General features: G+C 41.3%; 4 protein-coding genes across 4 annotated transcripts; all 4 read left to right on the top strand.

Annotated features, from left to right (window-relative positions):
* Positions 1-1,093: 1,093 nt before the first annotated feature.
* On the top strand, positions 1,094-2,618 carry uts2d (urotensin 2 domain containing). The gene is made up of 5 exons (XM_076726623.1): positions 1,094-1,260; positions 1,463-1,567; positions 1,654-1,691; positions 1,943-2,033; positions 2,166-2,618. The coding sequence occupies exons 1-5, from the start codon at positions 1,161-1,163 to the stop codon at positions 2,189-2,191; spliced, it is 360 nt and encodes a 119-aa protein (XP_076582738.1). The 5' UTR covers positions 1,094-1,160; the 3' UTR covers positions 2,192-2,618.
* Positions 2,619-5,593: 2,975 nt separating this feature from the next.
* LOC143318370 (uncharacterized) lies at positions 5,594-8,637 on the top strand. The gene is made up of 2 exons (XM_076726621.1): positions 5,594-5,668; positions 5,966-8,637. The coding sequence occupies exons 1-2, from the start codon at positions 5,650-5,652 to the stop codon at positions 7,960-7,962; spliced, it is 2,016 nt and encodes a 671-aa protein (XP_076582736.1). The 5' UTR covers positions 5,594-5,649; the 3' UTR covers positions 7,963-8,637.
* Positions 8,638-11,850: 3,213 nt separating this feature from the next.
* On the top strand, positions 11,851-17,202 carry lrrc15 (leucine rich repeat containing 15). Its single transcript, XM_076726940.1, has 2 exons — positions 11,851-12,127; positions 14,871-17,202. Exons 1-2 carry the CDS (start codon positions 12,108-12,110, stop codon positions 16,588-16,590), a joined length of 1,740 nt encoding a protein of 579 aa, XP_076583055.1. The 5' UTR covers positions 11,851-12,107; the 3' UTR covers positions 16,591-17,202.
* A 463-nt stretch (positions 17,203-17,665) lies between these two features.
* LOC143318536 (uncharacterized) lies at positions 17,666-21,861 on the top strand. The gene is made up of 2 exons (XM_076726939.1): positions 17,666-17,899; positions 18,095-21,861. Exon 2 carries the CDS (start codon positions 18,104-18,106, stop codon positions 20,390-20,392), a length of 2,289 nt encoding a protein of 762 aa, XP_076583054.1. The 5' UTR covers positions 17,666-17,899; positions 18,095-18,103; the 3' UTR covers positions 20,393-21,861.
* Positions 21,862-22,081: the final 220 nt, after the last annotated feature.

Here is a 22,081-nt window from a genome sequence, read left to right as displayed (position 1 = left end):
TGACTGCGTGCCTTTCGCTAACACATCACACACGTGTTGTACATTAATAGAAATGGTTCAATTGTTTGCAAGCTTTGAACTGCATTGCTGTATCACTAAGAGAAAAAGTAAGGCCTCGCTGCATTGTTGATACGAACAATAAGCAAGTACCTCCCTTGTTATTTGTTTCCATGGCTAATTATGTCTAGTTTGGCTGTATTTGTGACAGAATTGTTTCAGGTGCCTCATCAACACATGTTTTATAGGACTAAAACTAGAAATTGGTGATTCAATCCCCTCAACAGGCTCTCCCTGAACTTTTTCAGGTTATTCCACATTGGTAGTTTTATTCTTCATCAAGTCCTTAAGCTGCTATGCATTCAAAAAGCTGAATGACTAAAGTGATGAAAGTGATGAAAGGTTCCTGGACGTGAGACAGTAGACGTCAACAGGCTCCTAAGTCAAGTCTGACGGGATGCAATGTGGCCCTTTTACGAGACTCTCAGCAGCCAAACTCAGTAGGTGCCAGCAGTTCATTTCCCTAAAACTGCACAGGCACTATGGCTGCTCGTCTGGCAGAGGTACAGTATGAGATGTGATTTCCTTGATGCACAAAATAGACCACAGTGACTTAGGAGGTGTTGGGTAGTTGGCTTGGCCGCAGTGATGGATGTTCCTTCAGCTCCAAATCAGTCCCGAAGCCAAGATTGAGGAGCTCATCTCCGGCTACGATGCACTTAGAGACTGAATCAATTTACTTCCCCAGACCAACACACTCCCATGCACCTATTTAAAGAAGCAATTAATGTAAAAGAAAAAGACTTGCAAGTGCCAAGAACATCTGATTGTGGTCTGTCATAACCAACAGGCTGATTGATAACTTCCTCTCTCTGTTTGATTTGCCCATGTCAGAGTGATGTAGGGTTACTGGCCTCGCCTACAACGTCAGATCACCGTATTTCACTCAGACGCTCCGCGGTCCACGTGAAAAGGTGGCCTATTGACGAAACCCACAATGTCTAGCTATTGATTTAGTATGCAGGGGGCTGAACGGCCCCTCCTCCCAGCTCCTGAAAGGATAAATATATTGATGGGATGGACTCAAGCCAGTGGATTGCTTGCCTTGCTTCAGGAAGGGCTCAAATTGTGCAGCATTAGTTTGGGACCATACAATAAGTACTATGGATCGGGTCACAGTTGTGAACTACTGCTTAGGACTCCTGGGTTTGTTACTGCTGCAGGGAGTGCTAAACGTGGAGGGCAGGAGCATATTTAACCCGGGTAAGTGAGCAAAAAATGTATTGTTTTAGGTCTTTATACAATGAAAATGCTGCTGAGGATGCTGCATGTAACTACTGCATCCTTTAAACTGGTGCTGTCGCTGTTTTAATGGCCAAAATGCAACAGGTTAAGAGGTGATGCCTAACTATGAATTGGGGTGCATGTGACTTAAAGTTGCTTTTCATTTGCTTTGTGTATGCAGGAAATCATGTGTTTAATCCAAAAGAAGACATAGACCCCCAGAGCAAGATTCTAGCACTGTTACTACACAAGAGCTTAGTTCCCGTTGAAAAGGATGATCCTCTAGGTGAGAGAGAAAAATAAAATAGTGAGACTAATATAAATAACACAATGTATTCTTGCTGTGATAATGACTGGTTTTTCTATCTACAGGTGTTGAGCTGGCCAACAAATTAGCTGAATTAGAGGAGGTAAGGACAGATTCACCTTGAAGCAGCTTTGGTGAAAATGTGGTTTAGGCAGAAAAGATGATTTAGAACAATGTTGTAAATCGAATGTAGGCATCCTCTTTCAATTTCTCAAAAAATGTGGATCAATTCTCCGTAGGCAAGAGGCTCTGAATGAGTAGCGGTTCCACTAGCTCCTGGATAGATGGTGTATCAATACTGAGATGACAGCTACATGTCTTGCTGTGTTTAATCACTCTGATCTCTGCTTGTAGCTGCGGGCGCTCAGGGAGGACCTGGAGCTGGAGAGGGAGATCGCAGCCAATTTGGCAGAAGGCAAACCCATGACTAGGAAGCGGGGTGAACGTGAGTTAATTCAGTGTCTTGATTAATATGCGTCATACAAACGGGTTAATGTTTTTAGTTAATTATATCATTTTCAGTATCCGTATTCTGCATGTAAAGTCTCAGTCAAGTCTTTTCTCCTTTCCTCTGCAGCTTGCTTCTGGAAGTATTGTGTCTGACGTGGATGCAAGAGGAGGAGAACCACTGTGAAAACTTGCTGCAAAGCCCAACATAGCCTTAAGACTCAAAACACCAGTAATATAATCACATTGTATTTATCCTAGCAATAGAGAGTTGTACCATCATCGTCAATAAACACTTTATTTCCACTGCACCGAGGTGCTCTCATGAGAAATCTGAACTGTGGCTCTTCATCTTTGATCTGTAAATAATCAGCTGCTCACTGGAAATACTTGAGGGTCAGATATGACAAAATGTACTTGACTGCAAAGACATGCTCTTATTTTGCAGGGATTTTATTTAACATATTGCTTGTTTATGTCGCTCTCTTGTGGCAGCATTTGGCACAACAACTTTTTTTTGTAGACAAGCATCACATCTGTCACTGCTGTTCATTTTACAAAATAAAATTATAATGTCAGTCTCTATTTTTTTTGTGTTACTTGGTTCCTCAATTGACTTTTTTTTTTACAGGAGTGAATGGAAAAAAAAACCTTTTCCATCAAGAAAAGAGACAAAACATCACTGACCGACATATCAATCCTCTTAACCCTCGTACCTACATTTATTCTGTATCTACTTCAGATATGAAATATTTGAAACAGTGGATATTAGAGTCTGAGTGAAGGCATGCGGCACATGGTGCACACCTGTGGTGATGGGCGAATGACTGTACAGTGAAGTTCTGTTGACTGGATCTTTTGGAGGAGGGTGACAAAGCTGAGTCACAGGCTTAGTCTAAATAATGGGAAAGTAGTTGTGAAAAGATCTGAATCACACAGAGCACGACGAACACGGGAGGATTCGGGGAAACCAGACTGAATGTGACGCTGAGCTGCACTGACAGCAGCATCACAGAAAGTGTTGACTTTTGCTTTGAGCCAGTGAGTCCTCTGCCGTGATGATTTCAGAGATTAGCAATGCACTCGCACGCCAAAATAACCACATACACAAACACGGGCATTATGGTATAACCCTTCATAAATATTCATACTATAGTACACTTATAAGATGTTCTTCTGCGTAAGGAGGCATGACAACTTGATCAGTGAGTGCTTCAAGAATAAACAAATTTTCCTTTTATAAATTTCATCACTGAAAATAAAGACACAAAGAACCAATTCTATAGTATAATTGACAGCTCTGTAGTAATTCATTACATGTATGCATATATCAGTAATTTTATTTTCTGTCTCACTGTCTTGCTTTTCTGTGTTTTTGCACTTTATCTGCTATGATGTTATAAGATACTGAACTAGTCAGAAAGATGTACATGAAAAAATACTGATTCGAACTGATTCACTTCTAAAATTCAATTTCATGTCCTTATTACTGGGTTTTATTTAAGAACAAGTCACTGTTTTGAATACAGGTTATGCTTTATTATATCCTGCTTTTAGTACATCAGTTCAGCAGCTTACAGCCGCACACACTCGCTCTTTGTGTGGCTCTGTATCAGCTCTCAGAGGACTTTGAAGAGAGAGACAAGAAAAAATACTACAATGAGAAAACCTTAAATTGCAATTTGCTTTCCTGAAAAATCAGTGCCACAACAAAATTAAAGGTTGCATACTGCTGAAAATGAGATTTCCACATTATGTTTATTATAAAGCAGGTCCATATACTTAGACATGCATGTCAAAGAATCAATTCTCAGCCTGTATTCAGACACTGTGCCTTTAAAGGTGTAAGAATTGGTCACCTGTTAAAGGTCAATCCAAACAAACAGGGGGCAACATATCACCACGGTGATCATTAACTGCTGTTCATTATACTCTTTGCTGTAGCTATTTTGGCTGTAGCTACTAGCTATCATTAGCTAGTTAGCTCAGTTAGCCATTGTGACGGCCCCAGGGCCTTGGTCCTTTGAGGATGCTGTGTGTGTGCTCTGTCTTGCAGGTGCTCGGCTGGGTGGAGCTAGGAGGACATTAGGTAACTGGGAACACCTGGCCAGTGTTCCCAGGTTACTTAACCCTGCCTGCTCAGTCCACGGGTGGGGGTTTCGTGCTCGTCAACCACAGCAGCAGCAGCGGGCTGCTGCCACGCTGTCGCCGGTCTTTACCACGCCATGCTGTTCATTGATTTTTGAGTTATTGTTTTTGGTTTCGCACTGACAACATGCACCACATACTATACATCACACCCATGCACCCTCACACACTACTGACACTGATTCCCACACCCCATAGCATTTTTCCTTGTTTGCACTATTTAATAAACTTTTGTTAACTTTTGGAATCGCCCGCTTTGCATCTCCCTTATTTGCAGCTAATGACCCTATTTGCTAACAGTCTGATGACAGGATTTACAGTACTGAGGTGATTTACAACGGCTCTGACCAGGACTCTGACTCCGGGGATGATAAAGACATGGCGGGCCAGCACAAGATAGCCGTAAACTAGCATGGAAAAGCAGACGGACCTTCAAGAATTTCCACATTGCTGACATGATTATTTTGACTCATTCATCATGCACCCACAACTTTTGCAGGAACATGTTTCATCTAACACGGATTCTTTCGTGAACTTGAAGGAATGTTGGAGTAATTGAGCAGCACACCATCACTGCCTGGTACTCAGTTTAACTTTGGCTGTCAGTGAGAGGTCAAGAATCATAAACACTGCTAATACACTTTATTTTTCTCTCTGTCTTACACACACACACACACACACACACACACACACACCATATGGTCCAGAAGTGACACACTGAAGAAGCTGTCAAATCAATCATTTTATTTCTTAACTATATGTTGTTACCAGCTGCCAAGTTAACACTGTATGTATAATTATCCTACTGTTCTGCCTCACAACAGGCATCAGACACAAAAAGCCCTAACTGACTGATACAGAAGTGGGTGTTATCTGTTCCAGTTCAGTCCACAAACTGCTTCACAAGCACAGTGAGGTCAGACCACCCTGTCAAGATAAGCCCACAGGAAATGAACCAGCATCCTCTGTGTCAATCATATGATAGTAGTAAAACACACAGCATCATGTCAACAAGAGTTTTTATATGTCAAAGGCTTTACAATCTCCAAAACTGCCCAAGACGAGAGATACTCTCCAAAAATGTATAAGAAAAGCAAAACTCAAGAAAGCACATGAAAGCCAATTAAAAGATGCAAAGATGGTGTAACATTTAGTAAAAACACAAAAAATATAAACTGGGATTAATATTACAATAGGTCCAATGTTAATGTAGAATTTCCAACATTAAGATGTCCAGTAAAATAAGGTCAAGGAACAGGTCCAGTGAACAAAGCCTAACATAAGTCATCGTATTACTCCAATATTGTCATATTTTGATGAGATAGGGGGTGGTGCCTAGTGGTTGGACAGCATGAAGGATGAATTTTGGGTGAAGTTGAGGGCAGGGTCACTTGATAGACAGGGTGATTTTAAGAGAGGAGCAGCAAAGAGCTCAGCAACACGATCATAACATCAAACAGACAAAGATGGATTCTCACTTCAGAGGTTGGTAGATTACTTAACTTGTTTTTGTTCTTGCCTCAAGTTAGGTTTAGCCTTTCTACTGTTATTGAAAAATCTTACATGTTTTTGCTTTATTTAATTCATAATTGTTGTTGGAGAAGTACAGTGTGTCAAGAACTGAATTCTAGATTTGCATTAAAATATGATGTGATGAAATTTGAGTGGAAAATTGGCCTTTTGGATAAACAGTGAAAGATAATTAGAGTACTTTATAGGGTAATACTACGTAATTTCAGATCTGATCCAGTATTGAAATATCTCTTTATTTTCACTGTGCAGGCACCTTGTGGATGATACTCGTCCTCTTCACACTGCCACACCTCAACTGCAACATGGTCTGCCCCAGCAGCTGCCTGTGCAATTTTAAAGGTGCTGTCAAGTGCGATGGTTTCGCCATCAGAGATATACCGAGGCAGCTGCCTACTCACACATACACGCTGCTACTTAATGGCACAAACATGAACGTCATAAATGAGCAGAGCTTGGCAGACCAGGACCTCCTGTTGCGTTTCAGTTTGACTCACAGCCATCTACACACCATCCATCCCAGGGCCTTCCACGTTGCTCCACAGCTCAAGTCTGTCAAGCTGTCTTCCAATGATCTCTCTACACTCCCTGCTCTGGTTTTCAGTCCACTGATCACTCTGGAACAGCTGTATTTAGATGAGAACCAGCTGGAGACTTTAGCTCCAGATATGTTTGAAGGACTTGTTGGGTTGCTGGATCTGGACCTGAGCCGGAACAAACTGGGCAATCCTGCTCCAGATGTTTTTGATGGACTGACCAGCCTCAGGTTTCTGAACCTTGGCAGGAACTCCATGAAGAAGCTTCCACCTACCATTTTTCACTCATTGACTAAACTTAGACATCTCCTAATCTATAACAATGAGCTAGAGGAGCTAGAACCTGGGATCTTTGATGGACTTGTCAACCTCGAGGAGTTGAAACTACACCATAACCAGATTACCAGCCTTCCACCTCAGGTGTTTTGGTCACTGTGGAACTTGAAGATCCTCACGTTGTCCGCCAACCGACTTGAGGCAATCCCAGAAAAGAGCTTCTATAACATGCCCAGGCTGAGAAAGCTTACCATTTTCAACAACCCGCTATTATCTCTACCAGACCAGCTAATGGGTCACATGCCTGACATGAGAGAATTGTATCTGTATGCCACTAACCTCACCACTGTTCCTGGAAATTTGTTTTCTAACATGTCTGGACTCGAGACCCTTAACTTCCATTATAACGAATGGCTCTACGAGTTGCCTTCAGACCTCTTCTGCTGTCTTCCCAACCTTCACAAGCTCTCGCTGAAATCCAACAAACTTGTTCATCTACATCCTCAGCTGTTCTCCAAACTAACCACACTCAACATACTGCTTCTTAATAACAATACGCTGCAGAGCCTGCCAGAAAACATTTTTCAAGGCCTTGGACAAGTTTCAACACTTGATTTGATGAATAACCACCTCAAGACTCTCCCAGGAGATATTTTCAAGTCGAATACAATGTTGAGGTCTCTTACTCTGAGTGGCAACCCCTGGGACTGTACCTGCAGTATCAGAGCTATTGCAAAATGGATAAGGCACAATGAGCATGTGATTCTTGACAGAGATAATGTGCTATGTCACAGTCCAGTGTATCAAATGCTTCGCACCGTTGGCTCTCTGCCCGATGAGGAGTTCAGTTCTTGCAATCCCAGAGTCACAAGTTACTTTCCTACACAGACTGACTGGCATGAGCCAACGAAACCATTCCACACCATTTCAGCGAGTGGACAAACAGCAGTTGTTGCTACAACAACCACACCACCCACAGCAACATCAACTGAAACTCAAGGAGCCACCCAACAAGCCTCAACAATCACTCCAACTACAGAACCATCTGTCTTACACACCACAATCCTATCAACACCTCTCCAAACTCTCCAAACTCCCATCACCAGCCTGCCTGACAAGGACTTTATTCCCACTACTGAGAACCCATCGACTTATTTCATGTTACCTTTTTTCTATGATAAATTGGTGGTTGAGCAGGGTCCAGACTACGTTCACCACAACCCTCACAAGGGCTGGGTGTACGTGTGGTTTCTGCCCTCGGACAGGGTCTGGATGGGGTTCCTCATGTTTTGTCACATCCTTCTTGTTGCCACAGGCTTGTTCCTCATTCTTGCTGTCATGTATGCCACTTATCGCCTTAACAAGACCATGGATGAGCTAAAGGCTGAGCGTGCATGTTATCAGGCCTTGTGCACAGAAGACCAAGATAAACTGTAATTTTCCGGAGGTTGCTTATAAAAGATTGTCTTCAAGTGTTACATTAGGACAATCAGGCTTAGAACATTGGATTAAAAATATTGCGAAAAAGCTAAATCTGAAGATATTTCGAGATACCGAATATTGGGTAAGATAATAAAAAATGTTATATTATATAATACAGTAATACAGTATATAATAATAGAGTACAGTATATAATATTGTGTAAGCTTCAAAAACTGAGCTATTCTGATGTAACGGTTTGTTCACAATTTTGTACAGTTTCTGTAGGGCTGCAGCTATTAGCTGATTAATTAATTAGTCATTTCAGGCATTTCTTGCAATAATGCCAATCATCTACATCCTGCTTCAAATATTTTATTTCCGATGATTTAAGTTTTGAAGCAAATATGTAAGATAAAACTTCATCCTTTGCCATCTCCTTGTCTTAGTTTGCACACTAAATGTTATACATACACTTTCTGTCAAACATGATTAAGTTTTCCATAATGCATTTATCTGCTTTCTCTAAAGTAAAGTCAAGCCAATGTTGTCAATAGCAATCACTGGTGATTTGTCTTCCTCTGGTGGTAAAATCTTCAAACTGCACGCAGAGACAACAAAACTTAAAAACAGCATTGACTGTAAGTTTTGAGTAATTGTTCAATACATTTGTGATTAAATCATGTGATGTACAAATGTCTTTCTTTCATCATGTTGACTAATATGAAATGCTTGTTTGTTTGTCTGCACAAGATTTGATTTCCTGCAGCTGAGGTATGCAAAAAATGTCATCAAGCTTTGTCATGATGATGTTATTCGTGCCTCTCCCAGCAGTAATTATGAGGTTATTTTTCTACATCTGTTCTTGCATCTGATCGAGGCCACAAGTTACACTGTAGTAAGAAGAACTTGCAGTATCACTATCACAATAAAGATTGTTTATTGGTCATACATGCACATTTGCACAAGAGACCTTGCTCCCATGTAGCCTGGTCCAGCACTGCAGTGTGTTTTTTTATATGTACACGTGAACCGATGTCTACACACATTTGAAGTGTGTTGTTTCAAACTTGGTGCCAGGGCAGCGATTGTATATGAGAGGACTGCTTCTGCAAACATCCCTCATGTAAAGCTCTTATCTGGATTATGTCATATCCTCCTTAAACGGGAAAAACAGAGAAAATGTGAATTCCCAAAGTGAATCACAGCTTGGATACTGGGAAGTTCACAGCATCATCTTTGTGACAGTCTTCAAAACAGGAAGCTCTGGTTCAGTCATCACTCAGATTTCATAAGGTCAAGGAGCAAAATAATGTTTGAGATGACTCCTTCTTTTGCAAAACAGCGCCTCTGTAATTTCACAAGCTGTCATTATGAAAGAAAACCACAGCAATGTGCACAGTCACAATTCTTTTTTTTTTTTTCATACAAATGTTTTTATGTGAGAAATTTGGAGGTGATTACTGGGTTTACATGTTAAACCAGCTGTGTTGCTAACTACACATTGGACTGATAATATAGTTTTAACATTATTCTTTGAAGGCAAAACAACAGAGAATGTTCGACCGCTGGTCAAAAAAAGCTTTCAAAGCTTTTAAACCTTCGCAAAATGACAGTGGATGCCACAAATTCCACGAGAAGTGATTGGACTTTAAAACAAACAGCAAACAAAGGGGATGAATTGGTGAACAGCACCCAAGTTCATTGCTATGACAACGGGTGATTAGGCCTTTCCAGTACGCTGAGCTCACACAACAGCGGGCATACGCACTCCCACACACGCACACACAGTGACACACAGCGAGAGAGGGCGAGTGTGGGGAGAGGAAATCATACTGCAGAGGTCATTTGGAAGATTGGGCCACAGTGGAAAACAAGTGGAAAGATTAGCAAAACATTTTTTTAAACAGCAAACCTTTATTTGACTAAGATGAACTTCTCTGAAGCTGGTGTTCAGAGGGATTTTCCACAGCACATTTTTAACTGCTCTTAGCAGACTCTTGGCTGTAGGGTAGAGCGATAATCCTCTTACCGTAAGTCTAATAATTAGCTGTTAGATAACAATTTGACATTAAGAAAATATAGTTTTAGCCAAACATTTTGCCCGAGAGAGCCACAACAACATCACTGTCATGTGTTTCTCTTTGGTCTCTGACTGGTTGCCATCTAAATAGAGCTGGTTTGTCATGTTTAGCCTGTATGTAAATGAAAATCAATTACTGCCATCAATCTGTGACTCTTTCCTGCCTAATTGCAGCACAACTTGAGCAAATTCAGTTACTTTTAGCCATTATAAAGCTCGTAAAATGTAAAAGGATGAGTCAGTATATGGGAAGCACGAGAGCTCAGATACTAAACTCTATCCAGGTGCCCAAGCTCATCTACACTTGAAAAGAGAAGCGTGGTATCCGGGAATTGTCATTTATTTGTGTCTTTTTTCTCAGACTGGGAGAAATAAAATCAAGCACACTGCCATAATCCAACTTCTTCATTTCTGTCTGCTCGCCCCTGACCTTTTGAGTCCCTTTGATGAGGACAAGAACAAAGAACAATTTCTTCTAACTCTCAAACCACAGGAAATTTTTCTCACATAAATCCTGTCACAGGTAGACAAAACGACATCTTTAACTCCTGAAGTGAACGACTGTAGTGTCTCTTAACAGAAAGACTCATAACACTCTCCTTCACTTTTAACTGTGGAGTTATCACAGGTAAAGTTTGGAAACTATGACATAGACATTATGAGATAGAGAGGGGAAATGTTCACTGTGTAACACAATGAATAACATGTGCTCCAGCTTAATGATGAAGGCACTTCATGATGATTTTGTTCACTGAAGAGGGGCTGAGGCTGTTGTGAGTTAAGTCAATTATGAAACACTGGTATGACCTGCAGCACTTATTACTTTCTCTGCTATTTATTTTCACAGGAAAATTTAGAAAACATGAAGTTTTGAGTATGAATGTTGTGCACTGCAGCAACTGACTGTGTATACATCAACTCCACCCTCACTATCTCCGTCTGTGGTGGGGAGGGAGTATGTCGTGCCACAAAACAGATGGATTTATAGGAATTGTAAAAGCTGCAGGACGCTCCCTGCTCAACCTTTTCTGACCTGATTTATTGAAGAACGAACCACATTTTAGCAGCACAGCTTAATCCCACTGAATGCACACGAACAGACTAAGAAACACTCAAACACAAGAACATTTTCAGAGGCTGTGGAGTGTTTTCCACCTTTTATACATGAATTATTTGGGATACTATCTGGATATTTGGGATTCTCATTCATTCACTGAGTCTCATTCACCCACATACTGTATATGGACGCAAGAAAGAAAAAGAAGCTCCCTCCAACAGGATGGAGAGCCTAATCATATTTTCATCTAGAATTAGACAATACTGAAAACTGGTTATTCTTTCCCCTGAACAGAGTGGGACAGAAGAGACTTTGCAGATTGTTTGGTAGTTTTTTGGACCACCTTGCAATCTATAATCCCCTAACAGTGGATAACAGTGTGAACATCCAAGACTGCCAAGTTCCCAAACCATCGGTTTCCAAGCATACCACAGACGTCATACCAAAGATTTGTTCAGCTGCTATTTAAGTTTGCACACCCAAAGAAGAGGACTCATACACACAAAACAATGTCACAAACAAAAACAAAAAACCGACTTCATTGTCTTTAACCACACCAAATTCTCACCATCCCTGTAACCCTATCTCCCACACAAATATATCTCTTTTTCCTGGAAGAAGAAACATGTAGATGTTAAAAACATATGGATCCTGTAGGAGGAAGCACAGCTCACACATCCCCTTACATACATTCAAACAAGCACAGACACTCATATAGGCACAAATCACCAGAGGGTGGGGTTTCCCCCACCATGAGTTTGTGAGAGGAACAGAGGGGGCAGGGGGACAGCTTAACAGTGCCACCGCAGCATCAGAAAAAGGACCTACAGATTTCATGAGCTCAGGGCAAAGAGAAGAAGAAAAAAAGAAGGGAACCGAGTGATGACGAAGAGCAGGAAAATGTGATGTGTGAGAGTTCAGACAGTGCTGGAAACTTTCATCAGAGGATTTGTGAAGCTGAGGAGGAGGAAGGGAGGACGTACATATAAAGATAACCACACCAACTAACTGTCTGTTCATGCAATGGTCAGCCACGGCGGGAGGTAAGTTCTGAACAGCATGCCGTCCTGGTTAAGAGTGCTCATTGCTGTAACATACTAGGATAATCTGGCAAGAAGATTTTATTGTGAAATGAATCAGAGCTGACATAAGAGCTAAATTAGAATAGTTTTGTGTAATTTACAGAAGTTTTATGTAGAAGTACCACCCTCTGTGCATAATTCAACCCTTAATTTTGTTAAATAATGGGTGTATTCATGTGTGAACTTCAGCATTGCCTGTAGGATTCTTAATTTGCGTTGAATTTAGTGAATAAGTGCAATTTTTTGTTGGAAAATGTGGTTTACTCTGGATAGCTTGAGTCTTCACACTGTCTCAGATGGAGCGGTAACCAAAACCATTTTAACGTGAATTAACTTCTGTAGCTTGACTACTGGTCTCTGTACTGTACTCTTTCCTACTCTGCTAGCTCAGGCTTTTCATGAGAGACAAAGTGCTGATCCTTCAGCTATGGCAAGAGGGAAGAAAATCAAAGCAATTAATGGTGAAGTGGAAATGCCTTAGCCATTACACTGTACTGCAGACCACTCCAGGTTCAGTCCAGAACAGACAGCGGTTTTGGTTGGACTGGGATGTTACAATATATACCAGAGAGGAAATGTGGTTTAGCTGTCAGGTTTTGTTCAAATAGGAATATTATTAAATTCATACTTGTGAGGAGTCACAACAGACACATATGCTGCACAGTTTGCAGTGATGCATTGAGGCTTGAATGTGTCTGAAAGCTACTGCTGTTTAAATCAGTATAACATCCCCTTGGTAGGGGACCTATACTGAAATTACACATTACTTAATGGATATCCGGCTTTTAGTTTTCTGTTTTTAGTTTGCTGTATAAGCACAAACACATTTCTGACTTCACATTCACAGCAGTAAAAAAAGGAAGCGCTAATAATAATGTAACCAGTAAATGTTGCCCCACAAAACCACATTTTAACAAATACGAAGGAAAGTTATAATGAACATTACTAAGGGTTAAGGTCAGCAGTAGTAATAGCAAGGAGTACTAGTAACGTAGGAGTACTGGTAGGGTTAGGTAACAAATTATTACTAACAATGAAAACTTTGCTTTCCCTCTCACAGCAAGGGCCCAGCAGGCCACCACATGAATGAAAGCAGGCATGAGTACAAAATGTTTGGAAAATGGGAACAGCTGTGATGCACCAGGATGTATTTTATGACCCTGTATCTTTGATGTGAAAAAAAAGAAAGAAAGAAAGAAAGAAAGAAAGAAAGAAAGAAAGAAAGAGAGAAAGAAAAGTTCATCTTGAGGAACATACTGGTCTCTTTAGAGAGTTACTTCCTCAGAAAGACACTTTCTGCACCCTAATACACCTCAGCCACTGAGAACCAGCTCACGCTTGCCAACCTTAAGTTGCAGAACTTTAAATGGATTTGTATGGAGAAGCAGGTCATTATGTTGGCACAGCTCTGTCTTTGGAGCCTCCTGTGCCATTACAAACAGTGAGCACAGCCTCTGCCACAGCCCCAGACATGTGCAGGCAGTCTTCTTAATATGTGCTTTACACTGAAATCATTTTGATTGTGCCAGTAAACCAAACACCATGTCCATATTCAGTGAGCGTATACCCTGCAGTTTCAGGATTTACTTTCTGCAGCAAACTTTTTGAGCACACGACCTCCAAAATTGCTGTTGAACACAAATCCTGAATAAACGGTTTTAATGCCAAAAGGCTGCTAAGCATAGTGATTCACCAGCCAATCTTGTTGACAATGCTGACGGGCAAGGCTCCTAGCCACAGGCAACAAAGCACAACACTGGATCAATTTATGCAAATGTCTTCTTTTTGGTTAAAACTAGAATGCTGAGGCTGCAACATGCAGGGACTGTTACTAATTAGAGTTGCCTTCTGTATAACTGCCTTATTATGGTGGTGATTTAAAGTGCAGAGAATCCCAGTTGTGGCTGTTCTCTCAATGAGAGAGTGAAAAACAGACCAAGCACTCTTCTTTTACTGTCCTGGAAACTAACAACTATTGCACATTAAATCTGAGAAAGTATTGCATTGACGTAAAAAGCACAGCAAATGCAAAAATGTTCCCCATGTCTTTAATTCATTTTCCTTCATGTGCAAGTGTAGACATAGCCAACAGTAACTTCTAATTTATATTGTAATCGCTTTTCACACATTCGTCGTAAATTTCAGTGTTTGACTTCTATTGTTCCTGCCACTTTGGTGGGATTTTTGGTGAGTGGTACAGTCAGTCCACTTTTAGACAGAGTTACTGGCATCAGCCTTTGCAAAACTCAGCACTAACATAAAAGCGTACTCCAGCAATTTAGTATTGTACTTTCATTAATTTGGCGTTTTACAACTGGACTTGCTACATTTGCCAAAAGGCAAGTAGATAGCACTGTTTGCTAGACCCTCCCTACCTGGTCACTACATGTCTTTCAAACACCACACTGCGATTTGTAACAGTGGCTTTATTTTTAAAATGCGTAAGCCCAAGCCCAAATTGCTAAAGTAAAGAAATTTGAGTTTTCAAGTCATTGAACTTGACACCAGTCATTCAGAGTCACACATGACATAAGAAAACTATCCCAGGCTGAGTGAAATTGGAGCATCCCTTTCAGGACAAAAACAGAGTATAATGTATGTAATGATCATTACATGTTCACAAAGCCCTTAGCCATCTATATAAAACTGATACAAGATTCATAATCAAACTTGAATGTTAACATAGCCATTTCTTCTGTTCTAGGGAAATAATGGATCTGCCCCTGACCCTTCATGTGCTCCTACTTCTCTGTTCCCTCAACGCTGTTGTTTGGGCATGTCCGGATGGATGCAAATGTCAAGGAACCAAAATCCTTTGCAGTGGACTCTCAGATTTCCCCACAACTGTGCCCTCATCAACCACCACCCTGTACTTCTCCAATTGCAGCATCTACTTCCTAAAACCAGAGGATCTGACTGATTTCTCAAATGCCCTTAGCATCTTTGTGATTAAAGACACAGCTCTGAGGGAAGTGCACCTTGGCACATTTGATTCCACTACAAACATAGGTGCCTTAGGGTTTACTGCCACCGAACTGCAAGATCTCCCTGAGAACTTGTTCCAAAATCTTCACAAGCTTGAGTCTCTGAATCTGAAGAGCAACAAGCTCCTGGTTCTCCGCCCCAGTTGGTTTTCCCCATTGACAGATCTGAAAGTTCTTGACCTCAGTAAGAACCTTTTCACTTCTGTACCTGTGGAAACTTTTCACCCTCTTGCTGAGCTGCAGTATCTTTTTCTTTCCGGAAACAATATCAGTCAGCTATCTCGGGAGTCATTCAAGGGTCTCTCTAAGCTGAAAACCTTACGGCTTAACAAAAACTCACTACAGGAACTCCCCATTGGGAGTTTTGATGACCTTGGAAACCTGGAGGAACTATCCCTACATGATAATCGAATCACTCATCTCTCCCATGACCTGTTCTCCAAAACTTTGAAACTCCAGAGGCTGTACATCTCCAACAATAGACTCACATCTCTTCCAGAAGGGATCTTCTTAAACCTGCCCCTCCTTTCCCAGATCTCCCTTTACAAAAACCAGCTGGAGAGTCTAGGGCCAGGGGTGTTTGGGCCCGTGGCCCTGCAGGAACTGTGGCTGTATGACAACAAGCTGAGTCGTGTGGAGGATGACACATTCAGGAACCTGACTCAGCTGCGTCTCTTGGTGCTCAGTCGGAACCAGATTAGCTACGTATCCACCAGGGCATTCAGAGGGTTGGAGCAGCTGGGAGAGGTATCACTTCATACCAATCAGCTCAGAACCCTGCAAGCTGGAACTTTCCAAGGTCTACCCAGTCTGGTCAACATTTCCTTGGAGCACAACTTCATCAGATCCCTCCCTTTGGGTTTTCTCCAGGGCGTGAGCCACCTGGGACAGATAGACCTGCGAAATAACTCCCTTCCTAACCTACCACAGGCGAGTCTAGATGCCCTCAATGCAGCAACGGAAATACTCCTGGAGCAGAATCCCTGGAGGTGTGACAAGGATATTCTGCCACTTAGAGACTGGCTGAGACAGAACCCATCCAAGGTTAACCAAACTCTTGTGGTCTGTGAAGTACCTTTCAGTCTGAGCGGTGAGGTAATTTCTCTGCTGACAGATGAGAACTTAATGCTTCTCACTTCAACTGAGGAGCCTGTATTCACCTCAACGGAGAAGAGGAGGAAACCTAATACCCCTCCAACCAGACGAACCACATCCTCGCCTGTTGCCAAGACCACTCCAACCTCAGAGCAGGAGGAGGTCACCAGCAGTGGACAAGGGGAGAAGGAGACAGTTTCTAATAACACCTCGATCATCCTCATCATCCTCACAGTTGTGTCCACTGTCATCATCAGCACCGTCATTATCAGCTGTGTGTGCTGGAGGAGGAACAAGAGGGGCAGGGGAAACATAGGCCACAGAAATAAGAACTCTGTGCTGTAGAATAGACCACCTAACATCCCAGCAACCCAAGAACTTTTAAAGCCAAGGGCAACTGCTCACTGATTACTGTGGCTTTCTTGGAAAATGTGGAGCCTAGAGTTGATTTTAGAGCCTCAAAGGCAACAGGAATAACCACTTCAGCTCCATTTAGATGTACCAGCTATAAGTAAACTTTTGAATTCATTAGCTTTCAGTTTTTAATGATGATATTTGCCAGCCAGTTTTCCTGTCATGGGTGCTGTAAAAATAAAACAGACATTGTGTATACTAACTGTAAAAACACCCACCTTTCCATCTTGCAGGCATCCTGGACATTTTGGTGAATGTAACCTCAGATACACTGAAACAGTGTTTCACAGTTCTTTTAGTAAAATTAAGCCTGCATTCAGTAACTATTTTCTTTTTTCAGTACTAATTGCAGTTTGACAATGGCTTTTTGTGCTAACAATAATACATTTAGGGGACAGTTTTGCTTTTTTTGCAAAATGGTTATCCATAAAAAAAATCAAAAAATCATTTTGACTCTACTGTAACACAGTTCATCCTGTGGTTTGCACTCTTACAATGCAAAATGCTACCATATGTTAAATAAAAGTGCTACTTTCAGTTGGAGCAATCTTGCATTGTGTTACTGGATTTACTTAAGTGGTATTACGACTGCATGTCTTGCATGATATTGTACTCAAACTTTTTTGGGGGTGCATTCACAGCACTCTGTATTTTTGTTTGCTATAGATTAATGGAGTGATGATGCATATTTAGCACTTGATTACATCAATTATATACAGTGTAAAAGGCTGCCATCTAATGGAAAGAAGTCTGAATAATGTTTGAAACCTTTGGCTGAAATCCAAAAACTCCACCCTCTGCTTTGAGTGTAATTACAGACACCAGACAAAACAAAGTTTAATCACAAATGTTGTAATTAATACTAAGTTCTTTTGTATGCCGTGATGGCAGAAGACACTGTTTTTAAAACTACTTTGATATTGAGTATTCAGAATATTGAAAACAAATAGCCTGTGAATCCTGTCAAAATGTCAGCGATTATTAAAAATAAGAAAAATACATCAGCTTTGTAATCTTGGAGACATGCTGCAGAGCAGTGCAGTAACTGCCTAAAGTATAAAAAACCTTCCGTCTGTGCTGTTATCTCAAGCTGCAGAAGTTTGTTAAACCACGCCTCAAACGGGATGTGAAACATTGAAGGCCTGCTGGCCAACACTGATGCATAAGATAACTAATGAGCTTGTTTATGTCTCCTCACGGCTGTAACAACCCATCTCACCCTGGGGCAGGAAATAATAAGGTACGCAAATGTTTTTTGGCATTTGAATGTAACGGCAAACGGAGTTAATGATAACTTAACAAAGCAAAGCTTTTTATGATGTCACTGATTCTAGGTCATTCATGTTTTTTCACAAGAAAGGAAAAGGTACTTTATACTACCTTCTCAATTGAATCCAGCCAATCTTATGAGCTATAATTTTTTTTTTTTTTATAGTGAAAAAAAATGTCAAGAGGATCATCAATCATCATTTTTAATCTGCTATTGCTGTTTGAGTCTTCACTGACTCAAGTCAAACAGTGCGAAAAGGAAACGGACTGCCACAGAGATATTTTCAGTTCATCCGTAACAGAAATCCCACGCTTCCTGAAACCAGGTGTGACAGAGGTCTTCTTTCTGGACAGCAAGATTAAAACAATCCCCAAGGCAGCCTTTGTTGAAAACCCCCAGCTTGAAAAGGTGGAGTTCATGAACACTAATACTACATCTATTGAGCCAGGAGCCTTTGAAGGTTTGGTAAACCTTAAACATTTTGAGATCTCCGGCACTCCATTATCATCAGTCCCAGTGAGTGTCTTTCAAGACCTCAGCAACCTGGAGAAGATTATACTAAAGTCTAACAAGCTGCACACTCTGGAGAAAGGCTTGTTTGACGGCCTTAAAAAGATACGAGAACTCCAGTTACAGAGTAATGAGATCAACTCAATTGAAGATGGGACCTTTGATGATCTTGAAAACCTTGTAACTCTCCATTTAGCAAAAAACAATCTCTCCGCTGTGTCTTCCAGCTGGTTCTCAAACCTAAAAAAACTGCAGGCACTTCGCCTTTATGAGAATCAGCTAACCACCGTTCCTGAAAATATTTTTCACGATTTGCCAAACTTGAAGGAAATTGGCTTGCAGGGAAACAAAATAACAGAATTATCACCAAATCTTTTTCCACATAAAGACAAATTAAATAAGCTGCTTTTGGAAGGTAATCTTCTGACTGGTTTACCTCAAGAATTTCTGGTTGGCTTCCCTCAGCTTAAAACACTGACCCTACAGAAGAATAAACTGACTAGTCTACCACCAGTGCTTTTTGGGGAGATGCCTAAATTGACTGAGTTAAGCCTCAGTCAAAACAATCTCAGCACTCTTCCTAAAGGAATAGTAAGCCCTCTGAAGAAACTCAAGAAGTTAGATTTATCTAAAAATCACTTTGTCACCTTGTATGCTGAGTATTTCGAAGGCCTTGAGAAGCTCACAGAGCTGAATCTGCTGAACAACAAGATAAACTCGCTGAGTGCAGATGTGTTTGAAAAGCTACAATCACTGACCACACTGAAGCTAGCTCACAATGACCTCCAGACACTCCCCGAGGACATTTTTCAGCCTTTAACCAATCTCAGAAAACTTCACCTCAATGACAACCCTTGGCATTGTGACTGTAATCTGATACATCTTAACATCTGGATGAAGGCAAACTCTGACAAGATTGTGTCTCCTGTGGTCTGTGAGTATCCAGAAGATCTAAAAGGGCAAGATATCACATTATTAACAGAGGACCAATTAATTTGCCTCACTCTTCCCGCCACAACTCCCACGGCTACTACGACACTCCCGACTACAGAACCAACCACCATCATCCTTACAACCACAGAACCAACCACCACTACACCTCCAACCACAGAACCAACCACCATCATCCTTACAACCATAGAACCAACCACCACTACACTTCCAACCACAGAACCAACCACCATCATCCTTACAACCACAGAACCAACCACCATCGTCCTTACAACCACAGAACCAACCACCATCGTCCTTACAACCACAGAACCAACCACCACTACACTTCCAACCACAGAACCAACCACCATCATTCTTACAACCACAACACTAACAACCACTTTGCCAACTACAGCAATCACCACTGTCTTCACCACACAACCAGCCACAACCACCACAATCCCAACAACCACTGCTCTGCCAGAAACCACACCCACTGTAAGCACAGCTATAGCCACCACACCTACACCTTCAATAACAACAACTGCACCTGTGACGACAATAGCGACAACTTTACCTATAACCATTGTAACAACTGCACCCACAACCACTATAATAACAACTGCACCCAACACCACCACAAGCATACTCACAACCACAACTATACCTACAACAACTATGGCCACAACCACCACTATCAGGACTACACAACCAACTACCACCCAAACAGCGACGCATCTTCTTCAAACCACTCCAGTGATCTTCAGTTGCCCCTTGGAGCAAGCCGCTCAGGAGCCATCACCATCCATCATGTGTCAGTACAGAAACAAAGCTCAGCGGTGCAAGTCTCATCTGATGATCTACACTGCACTGTTGGTGGTACAGATCACCTGCACACTGGCCCTGGCTAAATTCACTTTGTCTCTTTACCGTTTGCTGCAGCGGAGAGAGAGGATGTACCACAAGGTCAAACTCACCCACTTCTCCTACAGGAAGGAGGTTATCCTGAGGCCTCAATGAGAGACGGAGACTCAGAGACTTTAAACAACAACTGCACTTCAGAGAACGTCCATTTGTTTGATGCTAATGAAGGTAAATGAGCAGATTAACCGTCATACAGTATGACCTGTCAAAGCATCCTTTGAAGGGTAATTCCATTATTTTAAACCTGAGCCCTATTGTGACATACTTTGGCATCCAAATAATTAATAGGTACAAAAAGTTTTGGAATTGGTCCAGTAGATAGCTTGGGGGCAAATGCACTCGTGAAAGTATGTTTACTAAAAGTGCTTGTTTTCGCCACTTGCAGACTCATATTGTTATTCTAACCCTTCTGACAACATTATGGAAAGGATCCCAACAGACATAGACCTTTCTGTTAAGAGTAAGATCCTTTTTGTTTAACCACAAACAGCTGTTATATCACTCTGTTCAGTCACCAGACTCCTATGACAAAAGCAGTAATTTTACCTCACAGAATACGGGAATTACTGTTCTGCCACTGCCTTAATCGGTTAGTTTGTTTATGTTAGTGTGTGACTGTAACACAAAAGTCACACGCTACCACGAAATAATATATGCAATACATGCATCCAATATGAGATCAGGTCAAGTATAATAGCAGAACTGTTTTCCTATAATTTGTATATTTGGCCTCACACTTACGTACATGGAAAGTGATAGTCTGCCTTGTTAGCCTGTTTGGGCTGGGTATCTGTTGATGCAAGACACTATATTGATATCAGTATATAATGGCGAACAAAGTTTTTGGTTGCTGAGCTTTTTGAAAACTCCTTCCAGAGTGAAGTTATTTAGAAACTCTGTTTGCACTGTTGACATGTTGACAGGGAAGACTGAGTTTTTGGCTTGTGACGACAGAGTGTGTGCCTATCCTATGTCTGTTTTCAGTGTGCGCGGCATTATCTCTTTGGTTTACTATGGCGAAGGTGGGTTATAGTGGGATCGGACCTCTAGTTGCAGGGAGCCTACTGGTTATAGGCTTCTTATAGGCTTTTTTCAGGCTTCTGACTGGGGTTAGGCTTATATTGCTGCCTGAATGTAAGTCAAATATTTACTCTTCTTTTAGCTCTGTTTTTGGCTTCTACCACCTCTTGAAAGAAATACCAGGCTTTCAGCTGCTAAATGCTCCATTATGTTCACCAGTGAGTTGCTGACTTCGTTTGTCAGCTCTTTGGTGCTGAGCAGGTAGAATACAGTGGGTTTGTAGAGCTTTTCACAGGAAACAGAGAACAGAGAGAGTGAACCAACACAGTACAGCTGAGGGTCGTAAAACCAAAACAATGACCTGAAGGACATTTAATTCACCATCGAGCTGAGGGGAGCTGCACAGTTGGGTGGTAATTCCCTGAGTTTGTCACTATGAAACACCCTTTTCACATACAAATTATCGAGTGATTACAGCAGATTTAATGAAAATTCTAATGGAATATTCAGAAAATGTTCCAAATTACTAATATTATGGCTGATGATATATGTTTTAGCAGGTTGTAAATATGCTGTAGAAATCTCTCACCTGGAACTTTTTTTTTTGCTGTAAAGGATTTTGGAAAATATGTATGTTTGTAAGCATATGTGTTTTACACATAATGCATTGTACAATGATTAAAAAACATATTTGTAGACATACTGTATGTTGTCTTGCTATGACTGTAATCCAGCACTTGGCCACAATACATACACTCTTGCAGC

This window comes from Chaetodon auriga, chromosome 3 (assembly GCF_051107435.1).
Source record: "Chaetodon auriga isolate fChaAug3 chromosome 3, fChaAug3.hap1, whole genome shotgun sequence".
In the NCBI taxonomy this organism is placed as follows: domain Eukaryota; kingdom Metazoa; phylum Chordata; class Actinopteri; order Chaetodontiformes; family Chaetodontidae; genus Chaetodon; species Chaetodon auriga.
This window is presented reverse-complemented; position numbering and strand designations above follow the sequence as displayed.